At 38.0% G+C, this 24,329-nt stretch overlaps 1 protein-coding gene across 1 annotated transcript in view; it reads left to right on the top strand.

Annotated features, from left to right (window-relative positions):
- The first annotated feature begins 862 nt into the window (after positions 1-862).
- The window catches only part of LOC116707938 (serine/threonine-protein kinase PAK 4-like), a 26,070-nt gene continuing 2,603 nt past the window's right edge, over positions 863-24,329 (top strand). Inside the window, exons 1-9 of the mRNA XM_032545645.1 lie at positions 863-1,123; positions 10,534-10,764; positions 11,779-11,972; positions 12,806-12,995; positions 13,202-13,435; positions 14,567-15,019; positions 16,713-16,846; positions 17,687-17,813; positions 23,357-23,482. Coding sequence (XP_032401536.1) covers positions 10,564-10,764; positions 11,779-11,972; positions 12,806-12,995; positions 13,202-13,435; positions 14,567-15,019; positions 16,713-16,846; positions 17,687-17,813; positions 23,357-23,482 — 1,659 coding nt within the window. The 5' untranslated portion in view covers positions 863-1,123; positions 10,534-10,563. The remainder of the gene's footprint in view (positions 1,124-10,533; positions 10,765-11,778; positions 11,973-12,805; positions 12,996-13,201; positions 13,436-14,566; positions 15,020-16,712; positions 16,847-17,686; positions 17,814-23,356; positions 23,483-24,329) is intronic.

Raw genomic sequence — 24,329 nt, 5'->3', positions numbered from 1 at the left:
AAGTGACATCAGACGTGCTAATTCTGGTAGTTTAAAGACTAAAATAAAAAAAAGCAAATAAATAAAGGACAAACACTTCTCAATCTATTTTTTCAATAAAATTAATACAGTAAGTCATCCGTCTATCTATCCTCAAAACATAATGAATTTTAGTCAAAAGTAGCAAAATGTACAGCGTAGTAAAAGTACTCAAGTAGATGTAACTCGTTACTACCCACTTCTAGTTCCACTACTGTTGACTATTAGAAACTTGATCTATGTAAAACTACATGAACAGGTTGTTTTCTCATTTTCCCACCGTCAGTTTTGGTCATTGAATGCATCACGGTTTGTTTTGAATGTGCTTTCTGTAAGATGTTACTCATGTAAGATTAACTGAGTATTCCATGAAAGCTAATCAAGTACTGAGTTACTGATCAGATTATCTGATTTATAGTTAATGACATCAGACAGACAAAAATAAACTTTTATATTCAAATTCTGGTAGTTTAAAGACTAAAATGAATAAATGCAAATAAAGGAGAGACACTTTGCCTCTAGTTCCACCACTGTTAACTAATTCAACCTTGATCCATGTAAAAAAAAAATTAAAAAAGTACAGCAATAGGTTGTTTTCTAATTTTCCCACCGTCAGTTTTGGTCCTTGAACACATCACTGTTTGTTTGACACGTTTTGTAAATGTCCGCTGCCCACCGGTTTATTATTTACTGTGGGGAAAAAACCGAAACAAAACCAAACCTGGAAATGAACCTCCCAACAGGAAGTGTAAAAAGTCAAATGTGCGTCACGTGACCGTGCAGGTAAAACACCTGCAGGTCTGTTTGTGAGGCGAGGGACGCAGAGCAGGAAGGAGGCGTTGCTGTCTGTGATTTCTAACCCGTGTTTGGCTGCTGACAGAGCCGCGCTAATCTCCCTCCCTCCCCCCGTTGACCGGCTGTCTCACCCGGTAACGTCACGACACTGAAACCAAAGGAATGCGACACGCTTCGTGTTTCCGAGCCCACGGCCGCTCCACTCGGTTCCGCCGCTTCCACGGTTAATGTCGCGGCTTCCCAGCTGGATTCCTCCGCGGAAACGGATCCGGTGCTGGTTCGCTGGACTCGGTTCTGGTTCGGGTTCATAGTGAGTATTACTGATCACAGCTGAGTTTCACCACGACAGAAGGAAAGTTTGATTTCTCCCAAAGTCGTCTTGAAACCTCGCGGTCGGTTTTGGGATATAAAAAGCAGAATAAGTTTTATTTTTTTGTTATTTCTCTCCCAGTGTTCCCATTCAGACCTGTTGCTGACTGTGGAGACAGCTGTTGGACTCCACCGTCACAGTCATCTGTCTTTATTTGCACAAGTGTTAGTGACACATGGAGCTGAGCAGAGAGGGGGAGGATGGCGATGTTTGCACTTTTAACCGGAGTTTTAATGAATAAAAGGGGAAAATGCAGATAAATTAAAGTTTCAGGCATTTACAGATAGAGCTGCTGCTGCCTTTTTGTTTTTGTGCTTTCAGTTGTAACCTGGAGGAATGAATCCTATTTTTAATCAGCATTAATAAAGTAATTAACGTCTGTTAAACACAGTACCACTCACTGCTTGTTACCAGGTTAAAAAATAAAAAAGTTTAATCATTTAAAAATGTGGCATTTTAAATGATTAAACAGTTATCAGGTTAATTATTATTTACAGTTATTAAAGTTAGTTCATAATAGGAGTGGGAATTAATCGTATTGTTTATAATTTATTGTGATAAATTTCTTATCAAGATAATATTTTGATTTGTTGTCATAAATTCCAATTACTGTTTAAAGAAACCTCAAACTGTTAAGATTTTTACTATTTTTCTCCATTTTGTTCAATAAAGGTGTATCGGTACATTTGAAAATATGACTAAATGCACTGAATTTGTGCATTTTAGTGTCATAAATCACACCTTCTTATGTGACTGGAGGCCATACAAATATAAATGTTTGTAAAGAGCAGTATTTGTGTTTGTGAAGCTATAATTGATGTGACACACAGTCACAGCTTTACAGTTTCCTAAAAACATAGTTATAAATAGTTCTTATTGTCACTTTCATAGTTGTCACAATAGTACTACACAATAATGCAATAAAATTTTAAGTCCATATCGCTCACCTCTAGTTTTTATAACGTCAACTCACAGCAGATTTCGTCAGGTTAATTGTATAAAGAGTTTTGTGAACTGTAAGTCTTTGCAGGCCTTTATAAAGCTGGAAATCCTGCGTCTGCTGCAGTGAGGGAACAACCTATGAATTATCAGCAGCAGTGAGCTAATATTAGAGCATCGCAACAATAAGGGCAGCCTGAATGCAGCCTTATGGTGAATAACTGTAAAGCCAAAATGGTCCTGTCCCGTTAAAGAGCTGCTACCTCGAGCTAAAACGTGAGAAATTGTTGATTTTTGGCTGGTGGGTTTATAGATTCTGCCACTTTCTGTGGCAGGTTCCCAGTCATTCAGAGGAAGTTGATTATCTCAATTCTGTGGTCTGCTGTCATTATGGTCAGTATGTAAAAAGCTATTTTATTAAATTTCAAATGTCTGACATGCAAAACGGTATTTGCATTGGATTAAACTCATTAAAGTTGGGATTCAGGTTGTATTTACTAACTTCAGCACCATTATATATGATAAATGGATTAATCTGCTTCAACACAGAGATTATGGCATAGATTGGGATAATTTTGTGAGTTGTGTGAGACCTCATGGTTGCACCGTTTACCTCACTTCCTGTTCCAGCTCATGCCTCATTTTAATTAATTTAGAACCACAATTCCTGTGGTTGTAAGAGTTTTTAACTATATGGTCAGAAGGAGAGACATTTGACTTTAAATAGGCCCTCCTGCTTGTTTGTAGCAAGGTGAGCTGACAGCCATCTGTGCATCAGTTCAGGTATCAGTACCTTATTAGGCTGTTTTCACACATAATAATCCGGTACACTCGGTTCGTTTGGGGATCAAAGTGGCAACATTTTCAGTTTTTTTTACCAACCAAACCCGTTTGAAACTGTTCTCCTCCTCACCTGTGGGGGCGCTGCACCAAGAACCACTGAACAAAACATGACAACCTCTGAAGAAGACTTTAGCTATGTTTTCCATTCACCACATAATTGCGCAGTTTGACATTTTGAAAATAAATTTGCTTTATTTTGTAAAAAAATCTTTTTTTGATAGTTTTGTTGCTAGGATAAGTTTGGTTATTTTTAGCTGTATTAAAATTGGTTTGTTTCACAAAACAGCAACAGAAACACTTTTTTCGCATCACACGAGTCACATGATCAAACACCAGATGTTGCCACTGGAAGAAACCATGAGGAACAAAACAGGAAGTAGTAGGAGGACGATGGCGCAGAGTATGTTTTTTTTTATGACTTAATGTGTGAACAAACTTATCGACGTGTGATTTTAATTACATTTTTTATTTAATGGAAACACAGCATTTGTGAAATTGTGATTTTTCAACATATTGACAAAGTTTTGCCCACATTTGTAATGGAAACAGCTGCTGACCGCAATACAATTTTTCACAAAATGGAAACGAAAATGGAGTTGCATCAGATTTTAGGGGTTTCTCTTTTGTCTTTGACTAAAGACATCAAGCCATTTCTGCTGCTATCGCTAGCTTAATTCATTTGTTTTGGTTGTATTTACCCAGAATGCCCTGCTCTGTAGTTCACTTCCTGTTTTTGGAGCGGTATCTGGTGTGTTTGGTGTTCATATATGCATTCAAACTGCACCAAAGTTCACTTGTACCGAACCGGCACCAAGGTTTGTAGGCGGACCAGTATTCATTTATTTTGGTCTGTATCATACAAACAGACTGGAGTTTCTAGACAAACGGACCGGAGTTGGATTAAAGCGGATTAACCATGGTTGGTGGGAATAACTACGTATTTTCCTGTGTGGGTGTTTGGTAGAAGATGTGTTTTTATTTTCTGTTTCTGTCTGCGTTGGTGTGGATGCCTGGTGTTTGTGGGTCCACATGTGGTGCCACAGCAATAATCTGTCCCTGTGAAACGAGGCCTGGTGTGGAAACAGTCGTCTTATCTTGGATGTGAACAAAACAAGGGAGATGATTTTAGATTTCAAGAGAAGCAGGGTTCGTCAGGTCAAACACTATTTTATTTGTTGGAGAAGAACTGGTGGTGGAAAATTGTATGAGTTACATTTAGTTTCCCTCTGCGATTACTAAAGTATTTTTGAATTAAGGCCGCAACTAATGTTTATTCTGGTGATTAATTAAATAATTGGCACATTCTGCAGATTTTTCATTTAACCATGTGAGCATTTTGTCAATACCAGAAATGCATAAAACCATACAAGTAAAGAATTCAGTTCCTTTTCTAAATAAGAAATTCAAGATTGTATTGCCTTAAATGCAATAAAAGCATTTCTTTAGTGAATGCAAAGGATGTATCCACAGCTAAAAATATACTTAATGTGAAAAGCTCTGCCTTTTCTGCTGGACTTGGCATCACTGCAGTCTAGGACTGATCTGTTATTATTTTTGGATTAACCAGTTAATAATTGAATGACAAAAGGTGCTTAACAGATTTCTTTATTTTTAACAGATTTTGAATCAGGTGGAGCTAAAACTGCCACTTGAGCTGTGGGTGAAATACATTTACAGTCTTGTATGCAAAATGCATATATTTTATGTACAGTTTTGGCTTAATTACTGCTCTGATTGTGAAGTTCTTTCAGTGATTGGACTTTTTTCCCAAGTTTCTATACTCAGTTAATCGATTATTAAATTAGTTCACTATAAATTTAATCATCAATTCATTGCAGTTAATCCGATTAATTCTTTCAGTCTTATCCTGAATCGAACTGGATTGTGACCAAAATGTTTTGTTATACAAGATAAACAATGCATTGAATCAGTTATTTTTGAGTCTAGTAATTTAATGCGTTTTTGGGTGACGGACCTTTAGTGAAGCTTGAAAATGTCAATATAAACAGATCAAATCTGAGCTGAATGACTCTACATTCAACACAGGCTTAACGCAGAGTTTGATCTGTGAAACCTGATTTTGTTGATGAAAATACACAAACCTATTTTTCCTAAGAATTGCTCTATGGCTACAACTAACCATTATTTTAGCAATTGATTATTCCATCAGTTTTTCTGACGATTACTCAGTTGTTCAAAGACAAATCACACATCCTACATATTTTTCATTTAACCACGTAAGCCACTTTTATACAATATTAGCAATATTTTTGAATGAATATAAACAAAATTCAATTCCTTTTTAAACATTTTATGGCTTAAAAGGCAATAACCGCATTCCTTGAACCAGGTGAAGCCAAAACTGCAACTTGAGGAGTTTTAGCTTAAAATATATTCACAGAGGTGTTTTATCTTAAATGCAAAATGTGTGGCTTGATAATTCCTCCAAATATGTTGTTGTTATAGAAAATAGACGTGTGTTTTTTTACTCTGTATATTTCAGTTAATGATTAATCAATTACTAAATTAGTTGATGATTATTTCATCAATCAATTAATCATGATTAACAGTTTCAACCCTAAATTATTCTCTGTTCCTCTGAATCCAATAATATGCATCATCTCGTCTATTTAAACTGAATATATTATTACTCTCTTGCCAACTTTATGAAGAAAAAGAAATCCGGAGCATATTTTGTCCATATGCTTACAGTCTAAATCTCTTCATATAGTCGCAGCTGGCTTCAGTTCAACTTGTATCATTATTCACTCAAACTGGCATGTTTTACAGTGCAGACCACCCACTCACAATACTAGAATCAGGCCAGAAGACAGCGGCTCTGTCCAGAACTCATCAGTCCGGTTCGGTCCACAGAGCAGACAGGCTTTCTCACTGTTCAGCCAGGCATGGACGGACAGACTGCGAGGGACCGGTTCGCTCTGGGAGGAGGGCGGGAAACCAACACAGGAATGGGAAAACTCAGAAAATGACAGAGGAATGCAACGGGTGGATATGTACAAGGTTTTATATTTTTACTATTATTGGTGTTTAGAGAAAAGTATGACGCCATATTAAGGCCATTCTAGATACAAAAACAAAAGTTTCCCAAAAAATAGCACTAAAAATTTTGAGATTAATCCCAGAAAAATTCTAGGAAAAACTTGGAGTTTTAAGTCAAAAATGCAACTCAGAAAATTTACAAAAGTGAAAAACTTCTAAGATTTTATTTAATAAATTTTTTTTCTTGAAAACTTTCAACTGAAAAGAAGCCGGTATGTGAGCTTTAAACTGTACCTGCTGTCCATGTTTTACTGTGAAAGGGGCTTCAACCCTCCATTAGCTGCACGCCCTCCTTCATAATGCCGCCCTGAGCAACTGCCCATATGGGACATATCAAAAACTAACTCTGAATGCTGCCTTAAATACGTTTGAGTCACTTCAGAAAAAAATAAACACAACTCGCCTCACAATTCTCTCACTCACTGCTAAGCTAGCTGCTACATTAGGGACACTGCCTGCTGGAAATGTCAAAATAAAAGCACTTCCTGTTCCGTTGCCTCATAAATTCAGCACCTCTTACTTGCTACACTGTGACTAACTCATTGTGTTGTAATTTATACCTTATTCTGAACACATGATGAGAAATTTTCGATATTATATAAACCAGAATTTAGTAGCTTGTGCATGTTTATGAAAATTAAAAGATAATACTTTTTTATTGTTTTTGTAATGACATAGACCCAAGATGTTTGGATTCCTAATCCAAAGCGATGCTGGGTTAAGGTGGAGCTAGATTATCAGAAAATGTTTGTTTACTTAACTTGGACTTGGAAGAAATGACTTGTGAACAAAGATGAAGTGATTTTTCAATAGTAGATCTCCACCACAGTTTTCAGTTAAAAGAAAAAAATTCCTGAAACATTTTCAGGTGTATTCATTGTTAGAAAATGTTGACGAATTTCAATCTAAATATTTTATTTTCTTGTTTTGGATTCTAAATATTTATCAACAGCCTGCTTGGTTTCCATTAATCAGAATCAGCCCATAAAAAGCTGCTTCATTGAACCACTGCGCTGTGATCTGCTTCCTGTCTGTCATTTTTCTCGCCTTGCATCACATCTTATGATTTCTTGGCTCCTCAGGGCTGCAGTAAAACCTTGTTTTTCGCCCACAGTGATTTGGAACCAGATGAAGGATAAAACTCAGAGTTTCAGAGCCAAATGTTCTTTTACTCCCAGCCTGTAAATATGAAAATGTCAGAATGATTCATGAGCGTCAGAAACTTTCCCTGATGTTATGGATGAAGCAGCGCTTTACTTTAAGAAGTATTTCATAATTATCTGGTGTTTTTATTCTAGATATTTCAGTTAATGATTAATTATTACCATTAGTTGACTATTATTTCAATCCGATTAATCGTTTGAGCCCTAAATGTCAGCAATGGAGACGCTTTTACATAGTCAACAGTAGGTAAATATAAATATTGAAATGACTGGCACATTGACAATTATTGCTAGATGATAAATTGTCCCAGTAATTTTTGCGATAAACGATAATATTGTTTTGAAACCATTTGTAAAAAACAGATATGACAACCCAAACAATAAGTAAAAGAAATAAAAAAAAAAACACTTATAATCAAAACAACAAGTATAAGGAATTAAATATCTGTCAACATGTTTTAACCAAGCATTCACCACACACACAGCTGTAGTTTCTGTTAGTTTTATAAGTTTTTTATTGAAAGAAATGGATTTTAGAAAAATTATTTTTGCCTGATTTTATTTATTGTATGAATTATTGTCATTTTGGTTGTTTAAAATACCAAAAAATCCTCTTAAATTTCTATTTTTGTCCATTCCATGATGTAATTTTTAAACATTACATGATTGATAATTTGATCACTTACTCAAAACTTGAGTTGATTTTTTTTAATTAATTTTTTTACCAAATACTTTTTCACTCTTCAGTAAAGATGTGCTACTTGAGACAAATTTTTGGGTAATCTACCAACCGCTGATCGTGACAGGCCTGGCTGTAAACACATTTTTATTTCTTAAATGCCACAAAATATTAAGTTTACATTGACTAACCCTAATTTAGACTCCATACATAAACGGCTCTCTGGTAAATATTTCCAGTATCTTGTCTCGCTCTGCTGTTTGAAATGCTGGGATGTTGCTGCTGCTCCAGTGCTACATTGGTAGCGACTGAGTCGTTTTTTGTTTTTTTTTTCATTTCTGTTTCTGTTTCTGGGTGGGTCTCTCTTCACATCAAACATCCCTGCTGTGAAGGTCTGTCGTAACTCTGCAGACTGCCTGGGCCAGCAGCATGACTCACAGCCTCTGGCTTATGATCCACCCTAATCGCCCGAGTCGGCGCTCCCACCCAGCTCTCCCTCATTCTGTCCCACAATCCCTGCATCTTTTTTTTCTTCTTCTAGTCTGTTTTTATTATTTAAGCAGCGCTTGAAGGTGCGGCGCTGTTTATTTGTAGGAAATACAGAAAAATTTGCTGGATGAAAATGAAAAATCCCCCTTAGCGGTTTAGCATGCTGCTAACCAGCAGGACTCTGTTTTATTACTGGGAGTGTTTTCTCTTCAACCTGCAGGTTTTCATGTAGTCAAACCACAACAGCCTCTGGTTTTCAGGGGACGTCCGATGTCCCACACTGCAAAAACACAAAATCTTACCAAGTATTTTTGTCCAGTTAGAACAAATATCTTAGACAAAGACAAGTAACTTTTCAGCAAGAAATAGGAGTTTGTTCTAAGTCAATAATACCTTAAAACTCCTGAAAAAGTTCCTCTTCCATTTGCAGAATATTTCACTTACAACATATGACAATGTCTTGTTTTAATTAAAATAATCTGCCAGTAGAATAAGTATTTTTTAAAATCAATATTAAGGCTTTATTGGCTTAAATCAAGCTCTTATAGCTTTCTAAAACGTTACTTGTAAGTTAAGATATTTGCACTAGAAACTAGGCCATCACTACTTGGTAAGAGTTTGCGTTTTTGCAGTGCACTTGTCCTTGTAGATGTTTCTCAGTAGTAGGAGATTACTGCTGCTCAGCAGGCAAAAAAAAAATATTAGGTCAGCAACGATTAATCAGCTGGTGACCCAATTTCACCAGCTAGCAAACACACATTTAAAAACCTAATTATTCTTCTGGCCTTTCTATCAACAACTTGCGCTTGATTTTCATGCTAGAACTGAGTTTGAGCTTTTTTTGTTGTCTGTCATTTAATGCTGAAAAATGTGTCAAAATATGAGCTTTTGATTTCACTCTATCCATAATTATTGTATTATATTTAAGTAATTAAAATGCTGCTAAACTGTTGACATGATCTTTCCTCTTTTATCCACAATTTCCTCTTCAGTTGCACTGATATTCTCCTTCCACTCCACCCAGATCTATTTTTATTTTTAGACAGTTATGAGGCTCGTAGGTGAAAACATGAAGCTGCTCCCACATACTCAGGTGTACGTTATGATTCTGTGTGTGGTTTCATAGAGGAACGTACTGATTTCCAACATTTATCATGTCAAATTCCTTCATTTCCCAAAATCCAAATGGATAGTAACCAATTTAATGAGCTAGCTGGTAGCCTAGCATCTGTTTCTTCTCTACCGATAACACTATTTTGTAGTATATTTAAAACAAAAACCATTCCATTCTGGATATTGACTGATATGAAATGCTCACATTGTGATCATTTTTCAGCCATATATAAAGCCTTAATTTTTTCTTTCATTATTCTGGCATTTAGCAAAATTACCGCAAGTTATTTTGGTGTTTCTAATGGACATAAAATAAGAGAACTTTGATCTTATTTAACTGTAGATGGTGAAGAAAATGTCTATGTAAACTTCTGGTTCTGACTGTATCATTATCGCAACATTAATCAAATGATAATATTGCTGTTTTGAGACCATTTTCAAGCAATATCATGTAATAATAATAATGCAAGAACACATTCTCAAAGATAAACTGAAGATTTAAAACAGAAACAGCAAACAAAATGAATTATAAAGTCTCTGGAAACAAAACTGTCCTTCAATGCCCTCTGGATACTAGCTGCTTTTCCCCTCATTTTCACTCAGCTTGCAGTTCATTGTTTTCATTTTCTGTTTTGTTCTTTGTTGCTTTCGTTTCTCTGTCTCTTGTATGGCTTGACTTGTGATGCTGGTACAGCTCTCAGCTGAAACGTGTTAACTTTCTCCTCTGGGTTATAAAAGCTGCTGTTAATGTTCAGGAAGTGACCTTTTAAAGATGAGTCTCCGTCTCCTCAAACTGTTCTCCCCTTCAGGAAATGCTTGGAGCTTATGTCTTGTCATCAATATTGGGTTCAAGTTTTGTTTGTGCCTGATGATGACCTTTAGCTAAAGGTCAGAGCTAGATAAATGCCACCATCCTGCCTATTAGTCCTTGGGTTGAAATGTGCAAGCATATGAGATATTAATGCAATAAAATGTGTGGATTGCAGTTTTATTGTGCTGGTGCACTAAGGTTTTTCTTTTGTATTTATTTGCTAATCACATTGCCGCCTTCTTCCTCTCTGCAGATCTGATGCTAGCTTGCAGCCGTTGCCACCATGTTTGCCAAAAAGAAGAAGTCTCGAATCCAGATCTCTGCTCCGTCCAACTTTGAGCATCGTGTCCACACGGACTTTGACGAGCAGGAGCAGAAGTTCGTGGGGTTGCCGCGCCAATGGCAGTCCCTCATCGAAGACACGGCCAAGAGGCCAAAGCCTTTCATCGATGTGACGGTCATCACTACCGTAGAACCGCGAAAGGTGAGAGGAAACATGCGTTTTCTGTCGTGTCTCGAAGATGTTTCACTCAAAAGGCTTCTTCCCTTCCAGTGTGGAGGAATATTTTTGGTCGAGATCTTCAACGAAATGAAGAACTTGAGTAGCTTTCAACCGCTGAAAGGTTTCTTAAAGCTCCTAAAGTAGCATCAGTCAAATAAAGAACTATGTCGTCTGCATAAAGGTTCACTTTTAACTGTAATTTTACTCATTTCAGTGTTTAAATGTGAATCTTGGTGGAGTTTTAATCACTTTTGAAGACGGAGTTCATACAGGTGCTTGAAATGTTTGAAAATTCTTGAATTTCATTAGGTGATTTCAAGGTTTGAAAAGTGCTTAATATTCAAACTGGACAGTTTTGTAATAAAGTGCAAACTAACATTTGAGTGAAATCCTAGATTTGAAAACGTTACTTACAATTGAAACTAGATATTTACAGATAATTAAAAGACAGATCAATTTTTTTTCTTTCTGTCTGAAGTTAAATAAAACCAATGTTTTTAGATTTTATTTTAGTTGGAATAACCCAAATTATTTATATTTGCTAAATGCCAGAACGCTCAGCATGAACATTTTAGAGAATTTTTTTGTAACTTTTTCAGACCAGTCTGGTCAACATTTACTTAACTTTTGTTATATTATTGTTTACGTTGTCCCTGCTGTAGAATGCAGAATACTATCACAATATATTGTGATAATATAATAAATGACATCATATAATGGGGACTTGAAACTGTCTTTTTTTTTAGTGTTATTGATTTAACTCCAAAGTGTGATGTTTTTAAAAGTTACCTTGAAAACGCTTGAAATGTTCATGAATTTTACCATGGGAAAACTCAGTGAAGAATATATTGCCCAAGCATTTATTTAAATTTAAAGAGTGCCTAACTATGCAGGATAGCAGCGCTTTGATTTTATGGAGAGAAGACTTTGAAAATGACTGGATCCTTTCCATGCTTTAGATTTAAAATATGCACTTTTCTGTCCTGTAAACGCCAGACGATCGTACGAGGCACGAAGGTGGGAGCAGACGGCTCTTTAACGTGGCTGCTGGACGAGTTCGACACCATGTCCGTAACTCGATCGAACTCCCTGCGGCGAGGCAGCCCCCCCACTCAGCCCCGCAGGGATTCCAGCTCCGCAGGTGGAGAGCAGGAGAACGGCGACCCCCGACACAGGCACCACCCAGACAGGTAGGAAAAGTAACTTTCTTTTCTAAAACACAAAATACAAACAGAAAATAAAAACATTTTCAAAAAGTGGCTTTTATCTCAATCGGCCCTTCTAACAACCAGGATGAGAGTTTTTGTAAGTCTGTCTATGACATTTACTCAATTACATTTGAGTAACTTTTTTGAAAAAAGTTTACTTTTAGGAGTATTTTTACCATGCTGTACTTTGAGTAAATTTATTATGAAGTGTCTCTACTCTTAATTGAGTAAAATTTCTGGATTTTCTACCAAAACATGTTTTAACCAGAAATCCACCAGACTCAGACACACACCTGCAGTTTCTGTTCAAGTTTCATAAGTTTTTTACTGAAAGGAACTGATTTGGGAAAAATTATTTTGCCTGATTTTGTTATTTTTTTGCTATTTATATAAATTATTATCATTTTGGTTCTTAAAATACCAAAATTCCCACTTTATATTTTGGTCCATCTGATGATGTAATTTTTAAATACTAAATGATTGATAATTTGATCAGTCACTCAGTACTTCAGTAGACTTTTTACCAAATATTTTTTTACTCTTGCATAATTTCTTGCTATTTTTTACTTGAGTAAAAACATGTTGAAGTAGTTTTGCTTGTGCTGCAGCACAGTTTTTGGATACTAGAGTTGACTTGAATTCACAGTTCAAATAAATAGAAGCTGTCAAACAAAATGGCCGCCCTGAACGAGGTGCCATCACTCTGCACTATGGAAACTCACAAAGTGTGTTGGTGGGAAAACCAAAAATTAGATGAATTGATTCGAAAATAACTGATCAATTGGTGTTGCTAACTGCATGTTTGCGGCTCTCAGGGACAGACTGAGGCAGGACTACCCGGGCGGAGGGGACCCGCAGCACGGGCAGCGTGGCGTCCAGCCCAGGGACGAGGGCGGGCAGGGCCGGCCCCAGCAGCAGCCGAGGGGCCAGGAGCCCAGCAGGGCCTACAGGGAGCGGTCCGGCTCGGGACAGCAGCCTCGCAGAGACCCCCGGGACCGGGACCAGGTACCAACCAAGACCCAAATGATTCACTCAGTTTTAAAGTAAAACTTACAGTACAGTTTTTGGATTCTCTGCCAATCTCTGCAGCCGGTTAAATTCTGATCAGTGCATCTCAGCTTTTGAATCTGCAGATTTTTCTTCCTTTTTATACAATTAAATGTAGCTAAGAACCAGCCTGTTGTATTTTTATCAACCTCTCCGTTTTTCAGGACCAGGTGATCCGCCGGGACCAAGCCAGCGACCACCGGCCCAAGTCCAGCTATGCGGCGCGTGAGGGCAGCCCCACGTCTCCGAGGGACAAGAGGCCGCTGTCGGGACCCAACATCCGAACGCCCAACCTGCCGGTGACCGAAGGCGTGATGAAGACAGCCCAGCAGAACACGCGGCCGTTCAACACGTACCCGAGAACGGACAGCGACGGAGGACGCAGTCCGACGGGACAGGTAGGAGTCGACCGAGATTATCGAAGCTACTGCTGGATAGTTCAGTGAAGTATTTCCTCCTCTAGATCCGGTATTTATCAGAATCCGGTATTTACCGCAGTTTTTTGTGTGGCTGCTTGACATCCTGGAAAATGCTTGAATTTCAATTAGATGTTTTCAAGGTCTGGAAAGTTTTTGATTTCTGTATAAAGTCCTTTAAAGTTCTTCATATTCAAACTGCACAGTTTGGTATTAAAGTTCAAGCTAATGTTTGATTAAAGGCATAAATTTGGAAAACGTTATTTACAATTGAAACCAGATATTTTCATACACCTCGTAAAAAGTCAGACATTTTTTTCTGGCTGTCTAAAGTTAAATCAGACTAAACTTTTCTTGTTACATCTAGTTTTGAATCAGTTTGGTTAGAATCACCAACATTATTTCTATTTACTAAATGCAAAAAAAACTGATAATTTTTCGAGATTTTTATTGTAACATTCTTTGTATTTTGTGTTTAATCTGAACAGAAAGATAATTTACCTCAGCATGTTTTAATTGTTTCAATGTACACAATATTTTTTATTCCTAATGGCTCAAGGACCTATTGATCTGTGTATTTTAAATAAAGTTTGGATTATAATTTATACTTTATACAATGTTATTGAAATTATGGAAGTTTTTGTTAAATTAGTGTTTTGTTTTCGCGGTAGAATCGCTCAAACAAAACATGGAGATGAAAATATTATTAATTCAGTGCAAAGGGAAAAATAACGCAGAAAAATCTTTGAGGAACAACTAAAACCAGTTTTTTTTTTCTCGCTGTTTGTGTCATCTACACTACACACAGATTAGTTGCCATAGCAACTGACAAAAACTTTCAGGATTCAACACCAGAGAACACTCAAACATTTCCCACTACATTCAGTCTTTTACAGTTTTATGTTTTTAGGATTGATGTTTATTTTGCGATTATTAATAAGTGATCGTTGTGGTAGATTAGCTACTGCTACTATTAGCTAAGCTAACTCAGCAGTGGCTCATTAGCTAATTTAAACACCTGCCCTACCGATGATCTGTCAGAGTTGGTGTTTATGTCGCCTTTTCATTTTGTAAATTTGGGATTTTCTGCTGTTTTTCGTCTCTACTGTCCAGGTGGTGCGTCACCATGAGTCTTCCCCCCAGAACGGGCCCACCAGCAGCTCCACCCGGGATTCCTCCAAGCCCCCAGTCAGCCTCCCTCATTCCCACCACGCATCCCACCCCATCCTGACCCCGGACTCCTCCCAGCTGCCGCACACTCCCCACCCCAACGTGCCGGCCCCGCGGCCCCCCGTGCCCGCGGCGGCCCCGGGGTCGGGCGCGGCGCCGCAGGGCCGCTCCCCGCAGCGGGAGCCACAGAGGGTTTCCCATGAGCAGTTCAGAGCGGCGCTGCAGCTGGTGGTGGATCCCGGCGACCCGCGGACCTACCTGGACCACTACATCAAGATCGGCGAGGGATCCACAGGAATCGTGTGCATCGCAACGGTGAAGACGACGGGGAAGCTGGTGGCCGTGAAGAAGATGGACCTGAGGAAGCAGCAGCGCAGGGAACTTCTCTTCAACGAGGTACTGCTTTAACAGCCGGCCGCTTTGACCTCTGACCCCTCCTGGACGTGGACTGTGGCTGAAACAGAGCGTTTTCAGAAAAGCTGTAAACATTCCAACAAAGCCTGCTGCAAAACCAAAACAAGTCAACAGTTTCACAGTTTAGGAAAATTAATCCACACTGCAAAAACACAAAATCTGGCAAAGTATTTTTGTCTAGTTTCTAGTTTAAATATCTTAGTACACTTGAAATAAGACAAAATTAACTAAAAAGTAACTTTTTTGCAAGATATAGGAGCTTGTTTTAAGTCAATAATTTCTTAATATTGATGAAAAAGTTCTAGTTCTGCTGGGAGATTATTTCACTTATGAGATTTTTTCCATGCTATAGTGAAACTAGTACTGTTTTAAATGTCAGTACTTTTTACACTTGGCAAAATGTAAGGTTTCAATTGTTGATGACTTTGTAATTTTTTGTTTTTATGATGCAAAGCACTTTGAACTGCCTTGTTGGTGAAATGTGTTATACAAATAAACTTCATTGATTGAATCAATATTAAGGAATTATTAACTATTGACAAGCTTCTGCATCTTGCTGAAAAGTTACTTGTAAGTGAGTTTGTCTTATTTCAAGTGTACTAAGGTGTTTGCACTAGAAACTAGACCAAAAATACTTGGTAAGATTTTGTGTTTTTGCAGTGTGGATTCATTTTCCTAAACTGTGAAACTGTTGACTTGTTTTGGTTTTGCAGCAGACTTTGCTGGAATGTTTACAGCTTTTCTGAAATGAAAGCATTTCTTTGCTGCTCGCTCCAGATGCCAAAAATATTTAATTTAGATATAAAATAAATCATGTTTTCATCCCATTGTTGTCTAAATTTTGAGTGAAATTTTAAAATGTTGCAAACATGGAAATAAATGGAAAATGCGAATTAGGCGAGAATTTACAGGTTTAGAGCAAATCAACCAGGCAGATGTTGTCAAATGTTGCCGTCACGCATGGCTGTAATAAACAAGATCTAGAGGTTGTAAACTATCATGAACCACACATCTGAGAGAACCAAATTATCCAATCTCAGCCGAAGGTTTGAACTTTGCCTCTGGTAAGGCACAGACCCACTAATGAAGGGGGAAGTTCGCTACGTCAGAACTTATTTAGCTGCGTCAGAACCTATGTGTTTCCATTAATGTTTTAAAAAAATGTTATGGAAAAGCCAAAAACCATCCCAAACAAGCATAGAAATCTTTTTGCAAAATTGAGAAAGTTATTTTGAATTTTGCTGTTTTCATCAACTTTCTCTAATGTGATGCATCAAAATGCAGATAAAAAAAATAGTTGATGGAAACTTGGTTGTTGATTAGATAAAAAAAGAAGCATGCAAAAATACAGGCAACAAGGTCTGTAAAGAATTAGAAACTATGCAGAACATCATCCATATATCTATATAAACTATAACACAAAATTCTATGTTTTAGAAAATTATAATATTGTGAAAAAGTTTAAGCTTATTCCTAGAAAGTTGAGTGGAAGGAAAAGGTGCACCAGATGCAGACAGTAGCTAGAGTGAATTGTAGTCCATGTTCAGAAAAAAAATATTTACCATTTTTTAAAAAATTACTTCTATGGACAACAGAGCAAAAAACTCTTATTTTATACTACCATCAAGTGATAATAATTCCTGGTCGTCGGTTTTGTTTTTCCCGGTGACGGCAGGTGGTGATCATGCGGGACTATCACCATGACAACGTGGTGGAGATGTACAACAGCTACCTGGTGGGCGACGAACTCTGGGTGGTCATGGAGTTCCTGGAGGGAGGAGCGCTCACCGACATCGTGACGCACACCAGGTGACGGCTGAACCCGTCGTCATGGCGACGCAGCTGTTTGTTTTTGGTTTTTTTTCCTTAACAGAAACTGCAGGTCTTTGCCAGATTTCTTGGATTATAAATTGGAAGTTGAGTTTAATTTTTGAGGTTTAACCTTTGCACATTTCTGGTACACCCCTAAATCTGATGCATAAGCAACTATAAGTAATAAAAATTTTGTTGTTGAGTTCATATGTCTATTTACTCAATACTTTAGCAGCAAAAAGCAGTTATTGAATTAAAATTGATATTTATTTTCTGTTTTTTTTTTTGCTTTCGATTATTTAATTATCCACCCTGTAATTAATTTGATTAAATATTTTAATCGAGTCCCATCAGTAATTTTATTCTGAAATTTGGTGAAATGTTACAAAATGTTGAAAAATGTGGAACTAGAAATGTGTGAAAACTCACTACAGCTTATTTATCAGAAACTTTCCACCTTCTGATGAAGAAATCTCTTTGAAACAACTAAAAAATAGAATGGAATAGAAACAGTTTTTTATTTTCCAACAAAGGAGAAAATAAGTACTTAAAGTGTTAAAAACAATGTATAAAATACTAAAAATAAATGTTTTCATTAAACTGATCTGAAATCAGCAGAAATATTTCTGTCCAGTAGGGGGCAGCATTGCACAAAGTGATGGAGAATCTGTGCTGTGATCTGGTATTTTTCCACAGTAGCAGCTTTTTAATGTCTCCAGTGTCTCTGCTGCTTTTCTTGGTGCCAAATTCAAATCAGTCGCCCATGAAATTCAGTGAAACTCTAAAATCCAGTAAAACTAAATCCTGGATGACTTTGGTTTCTGTTTGACTCTGCAGGATGAACGAGGAGCAGATCGCCACCGTGTGTCTGTCGGTGCTGAAGGCGCTGTCTGTCCTGCACACTCAAGGCGTGATCCACAGAGACATCAAGAGCGACTCCATCCTGCTGACTCATGATGGCCGGGTACGTAGCCGCCGTACGGCAAAAACACACAACGCCCTCCAAGTTCGAGAAGCTTCAAAATAAACTGAGCTGTTCAGAAATATTGGCATCTTTACCGTCTACCTCCACACAGAAAGAGGGATGTTTGTCCATTTTCTGTTTGCAGAGGCTCCACAGTCCTGGTTCTATCACTTATCTTTCTTTTCTTCATCTCCGTCTTCAGATTTTCTCTTGAATTTTGGTTATTAATTGAGTTAATTTGGTGGGGGGTTTTTTTAATCATCCCTTATGTTTACGTTTCAGGTATTTTAAAGAGCTCTGACACGTTTTACTGGGCCCACAGCATCACACATTTACCACCTTACTCAACAGTGAGGTTCATTTGAAGTTTTTCATGCAGAAATTTTAATCTAAGGGTGTTTTCCCACCTGGTGGAAACTAAAGTTGCAACATTGGTTGAAAGAAAGAGAACCAGCTGCTGTGGTTCTCTTTCTCTCTGCTCTGAGTCAAACCAACCAAACCCTTTGAGCAACCTGTTCCCCTCCTCACCTGTGGGGGCGCTGCACCAAGAACCACTGAAGAAAACGACACAAAAACTTCTAAAGACACTGAGCGTAACTCTAGTCTTCATGAAATGTAAACAAAAATGGAGTAGTGTCAGATTTTAGTGGTTGGAGGATTTCTCTTTAGTCTTTGATAAAGAGCCACAAGCCATTTCTCCAGCTAGCGCTAAGCTAGTGAGTTTGTTTTGGTTGTATTTACCCAGAATGCCCTGCCCTGCAGTCCACTTCCTGCTTTTAGAGCGGTCTCCGGTCTGCTTGGCGTTTATGTATTCAAACCGCACTATAGTAGCGCCGCACGGAGGGTGATTGATGGTGCAAAGACCCGCCTCCTGGCTCTGATTGGTTGTTTCTAGTTAGCGCTGGGAGAGAAGCTCAGTTTTGGTGTTTTTTTTTGTTTTTTTTTACAAACCCCAAAAAACATTACATATTTTACATATTTTAGAAATATGTATTATAAAAGTTACATACTGCAGCTGTAAGGCCTTTTACACATATTTAGTTATTTATTCATATTAGAACCAATCCTCAGCTCTTTCTTTACTTTTTTTTCTTATTCTAGTTTCTATTGCAGTTAAAAGCAATAAGTTTTCCACTTCTTTAAAGAAAAGGAACTTGGATTGAGATGTAAATAAAAACAGTCTGGTGTTAAGAGTGGCCTAATTTCTAGTTTTTTGGTATTGTTGCTGAGCTGCAGCAGATACCAGATCACTTCCTGCGTGGTGACAAGCAGGTTTCTGCTTTCTGCAGAAAATGAAACCAGCCTGGTTGCATAGCAACTCCGAAGTGAGAAGCGCCTCAGTTTGCTTGGTGTCACAGTCAGCAGAACAGTTTATTACACTAATGTTGGCGATGCAGTGTTAGCTCAGGTGAGTAATAAACAGAAAAAGAACATTACAGTCACTCTGTGTGTTACATTACTTGCAGATTATTATGGTCGTCTGGCTTTCATTGGGTAAAACACAAGCTTTGCCATCTGTATGCATCATAACAATTAAATTAAAGCTTATACGTAACTGTAATATACTAGTTTTTGTATTTTTTATAAAACCAAATTAACTATTTAATTGTTTCTGTCAGGTTTTTGATCATATCTCTAACATTGCATTGGTAACAGCAATGCATCAGAAACATTTCTTATTACTGATATCAGCGATTTATTTATCGCAATTTCCAGACTATATGTTGTTACTTTTTTCAAATGAGTTGAACACTGTGGCAACAATTATGTGGCTAATATAGACACATTGCAGCGTGATGTCATGCATGCAAGATCCCACCTCCCATTTATCCACTGGAGGGCAAAAAACTGCTAGCATTATTTTAGCTGTTAAGTTATCAACATAAGTCTAAGCTAAGTCTTAAATGTACCTATCATATATAAAAGAAGAAGGGATGCAATGCTTTGATGCTAATTGTCTACAACAACTAGATAAAAAGGCCAGGAAAAAGTTTTAAGAAAAAAATAGTGTCGAAGAGCTAGCTATGCTAGCTTGACTTTGACATCCTTAACGTGTAGATGTGCTGCAGAATTGTTGTTTCGGTTGAGTTTAAAAAAAAAGCAACAAACACACCAACTGTGGCAGATCATCAGTAGAGCACTCTACCACTGCTGTGTTAGCTTAGCTAATAGCAGCAGTAGCTAATTTACCACAGTGATTACTTATTAATAATCGCAAAATAAACACGAAGCCTGAAAACATAAAACTGTAACAGTCTGAATGTTCATGCGCAAAATTTCCAGATGGAAACATTAACATGCAACGTGTCAAACGGATGTTTACCTTGAGAGTGACTGAAGAAGTACCATGTTTTCCTGACTATACATCGCATTAGTCAAAGCATTTGACAGGAAGAGGAAAAACGTATAGAAAGTTGCACTATTGTATAAGTCACATTTTTTTAGAAAGTATTAAACCTGAGCATCAATTAATTTTTATGGAGAAATAATCACCTGATCACTGGATTGATGTTGAGTCTAGAAAGGGTTGAGCTTTTCATATCTTAAGATGTGATGTTTGCTACAAATGATCAGGCGTTTACTAAAGTTAAAAAAAAAATCTGCAGAATTTTACCATTTTAATGCAATTAATTGTCAGAATAATCAATTAATAAAATAGGCATTAGCTGCAGTCTTAGCATGGATAAACTTGCTTTATTTATCCACAAAGCGCTGCCTCTCTCTCTTCTTTTTCAGTTGCACCAAAACAAAACAGTTTATTAACTTGCTAGTTTCGAGTTGAACCTGACCCTCTTTTGCTTATGACGATCAACAATGTACAAAGTCACACATTTTGAGTTTAGATGAGTTAACATGTAAACCACAGTGGAAGCTGACTTTTGTCTGTGGTTTGGCGTCTTCGCTTGTTTCACCCAGAGTTCTGGACTCCAGCTGCTGCAGCAGGCGTCGCTTTGTCTCATTGGTTTCAAGCCAGAAGATAAAACAAACACAGTTACCCACAATCTGTTTCATCGTCTGCTGCTAATAATTCAGAGCTCATACTGATAACCCAGGGTTTGACTCTCTGCTTTAACCTCTGGAGGATAAGAGGTTTGTTTGTGTCGTAGAAAATGTTTCGCACACCCGAGACGTTGAAATGTGTGTCATCTTCTAATAGTTAACAGACTGAGGTCAATAAAAACGTGACAACTTTCAAAAATGAAAGAGCGCTCCAGTTGTAGTGGGATGTTTTACCAGAAAATGGCTTTACAGATTTATGAAGGTAAACCAACCAGGACGTGCTTAGGCCTGAAACGATTAATCACAGTTAATCGATTATAGAAATAATTGTTAACTAATTTAGCATCTTAACATTACAATGTCACAATAAGCAATAAATCAGTTAATTGCATGATAAATTAAAACAAACTCAATAATTTCCATTTATTGGTTCTCGCTTTTCTTTCTTTTCTAACTGGATGATAAAAGTTTCAGTCTGGTGTTTTGGTCTCAACTTTCTCTTTTTTTGAAGGACAGTTTTGCTTATAGAGACTTTGCTATCACTTTTATTTATTTGTTTTGGATAATTTAAATGTCTTCCAGTTCCAGTGTTAAATGTTCATCAGAGTTTAAAGCTTATTGATCTTTGAGAATGTGTTGATTCTAGCATTCAAGTACATGAAAATGGTCTCAAACCAACAATATTATCGTTTATCGCAATAACTTCTGGAACAATTTATCGTCCAACAAAATTGATCACGACAGGCTTAATTTCACTTTTTATTTTAAAAGTGAAATATGTCCTGTATCGTTTCTCTTGACTTGACGAACTCAGCAGCTGTGCGGCTCCAGCTCGGTTCTCTGTATTCTCACACTTTCAGCCTTTATTTTTGGACATGTGCAAAATGTTTGGATGCAAATGTCACTTTTTTTCTTTTTTTTTTTTACCAAATAGAGATAATTTGCTTGCAGGCATCCATGGTTTTGGTTTGCAATTCTCAGAGCAGGCTGCAGAGTTTTGGTGTTTGGGTGTGAGGGACTTTGTGGTTTGACCTTGCAGGGGAAGCAGACCCAATCAACCCTGAAGCGTTTCTCGGCAGAAGGATGGGCGTGTGTTTGACCTTCCTCATGAACCTGCTTGCTGTGTTTTTTTCTTTTTATTCTCATCATTATCTGGTCCTAAATTACTGTACTGTTCAGTTGAATATAATTATATCAGGTGTTGTGTGGCATCCACTGAGGTCATGTAGCACATTTGTTGAATGAATGTGTTTGTGTAAATGAGAGTCACTTCTCTGAACCAGCCTGTTTCATTTCCCTCTCGGGGTTTGAGCGCTGCAGCCGGCCTTGTGGTCGGCGTCACAATCTGCTTCTCAACATTACTCAGCCAGGCGCAAACTTTCTGAGAAAGAGAAAGGTGGGTTCTCAGCTGTCCACAGCAGGAGGCTGCAAAGTTATGTCCCAGATATTCAAACAGCTCTAACAAAAGTACCACTTTGTTTTGGATTAAAACGCCTAATAAAGCAGAAAATTAGTTTTCTAACCTGTAGGTTGCTTTCACACCCGAAAGCCAACAGTAGGCTCAATTTGATTTGGGACCAAAGTTGCAACACACTGCAAAAAACACAAAACCTTACAAGGTATTTTAAGTCTAGTTTATAGTCTTGGCATAAGATACAACTAATTTACAGTTCTAGCTCCACTGACTGATTGTTTTACTTATGGGAAATGTAAGTGTATTTTTCATCATTATGAAGGAATTATTAACCTAAAACAAACTCTTGTATCTTGCTGAAATGTTAGTTCTAAGTTAGTTTTGTCTATTTCAAGTATGCTAAGATATTTGCACTAAAAACTGGACCAAAATTATTTAGTAAGGTTTTGTTGTATTTGTTACACTTTCAGCTGCTGTGGTTTTGTCATACTGCACTGTGTCAAACATACCAAACATTTTGGAAAACCTGTTCCCCTCCTGAACTGTGGGGGCGTTTGCACCAAGAACGACTGAAGAAAACAACACAAAAACCTCTAAAGAAGAGACGGTGTGGACTTCCTTCTTCACCAAATGTAAACAAAAGTGGAGTAGCATCAGATTTTAGCAGGTTGATGGAGTACATTTTTTTGTCTTTGTTAAAGATGACAAGCCATTTCTCCCGATAATGCTAAACCAGGGGTCAGGGGTCCCTGACCTCAAGTCAAGAATGATGAAGAATTTGGACAACAAAGCAGAAAACAACATGATAATCCAACGATTGGAAAACTGTTTTTTCTTTTATTTTTACGTGTTTGTTTAACTAACTTTTTGTGGGGGCCTACCCCAGAAATGGAAATTTTTATCTTTTGGCCTCTGCGTTTGTTTTGGTTGTATTTACCCAGAATGCCCTGTGTTGTAGTCCACTTCCTGCTTTTAGAGCGGTCTCTGGTCCGCTTGGCGTTCACATATGGATTCAGAGCCTGGCGCAATAAGCAATTAATTAACAGGGCTGGTGTGAATGCTGCCTATATTTCTTGTCATAAACCATCTTAACATCACTGCGTTTGTATTTCCGTCTGTTTGTCTCCAGGTGAAGCTGTCAGACTTCGGTTTCTGCGCTCAGGTTTCTAAGGAAGTCCAGCGGAGGAAGTCTCTGGTTGGAACGCCGTACTGGATGGCACCAGAGCTCATATCCAGGCTGCCGTACGGACCAGAGGTGAAAATTACTGATAAATTATTATGTCTTGGAAACCCAGATAGTTCACTTGGAACTGTCCAAATTGACATTTCTTGAGGTTTAGCTTCAAACCTGCCTTGGTGAGGTTTTCAACTACTTTTTGTAGCCTTTCTAAGTGCTCTTCTTCTGTGTCATCAGCAATGAAAACATCATCAATGTACACAGTTGCTCCTACGTCCCCCAGTACTTCCATCACTGCTGACTGGAACACATTTGGGGAGTTCTTGTAGCCCTGGGGCAACCTTTGCCACACATAGCTTTTGCCTTTGTGAGTGAATGCAGTTTTACCTTGCGATTGTCTGGCGAGGCGTAGGGAGAAAAATCCATTAGCTAGGTCGATGCAAGACTTGAACTTCTTGACTCGAAGAGTTTTCAGTGCTCCTTGTGGATTGATTAGACTGGCTCGGTTCGCTATTGTTCTCCGATTCAGGGCCTTGAAGTTGATAACTGGCCTCCAACCCCCTCCAGCCGATTCAGGTTTCTTCACCGCCTGAATGGGGCTGTTGGTGATCGGGTTGAGTTCCTCTCTGATGATCTCTAGGGCACCCAGTTCCTTCACGATTTTGTCCATCTCCTCGACTGCTCCTGGGTTCAACGGGTACTGCCGAACAGGTGGATGAACCCCACCTTCGATGTGATGAACAAACTTTGGGCCCAAATCTCCACAATCGTTCTTGAACCGTGCCACCTGCGCTGTAACGATGATCTCACGCAGCTTCTCTTTCCCAGCCGGGGAGAAGTCACTCTCTTCCAGTTTCTGTTCTGTCACCGCTGGTATGTCAACTGGTTTGTACCAGTCTTGCTTTTCTGATCCTGTTTGGGTCGG

The sequence above is a fragment of the Xiphophorus hellerii genome, chromosome 18 (genome assembly GCF_003331165.1).
Source record: "Xiphophorus hellerii strain 12219 chromosome 18, Xiphophorus_hellerii-4.1, whole genome shotgun sequence".
Taxonomy (NCBI): Eukaryota; Metazoa; Chordata; class Actinopteri; order Cyprinodontiformes; family Poeciliidae; genus Xiphophorus; species Xiphophorus hellerii.
The sequence above is the reverse complement of the archived record's forward strand: the minus strand, read 5'-3'. Positions and strand labels throughout refer to the sequence as shown.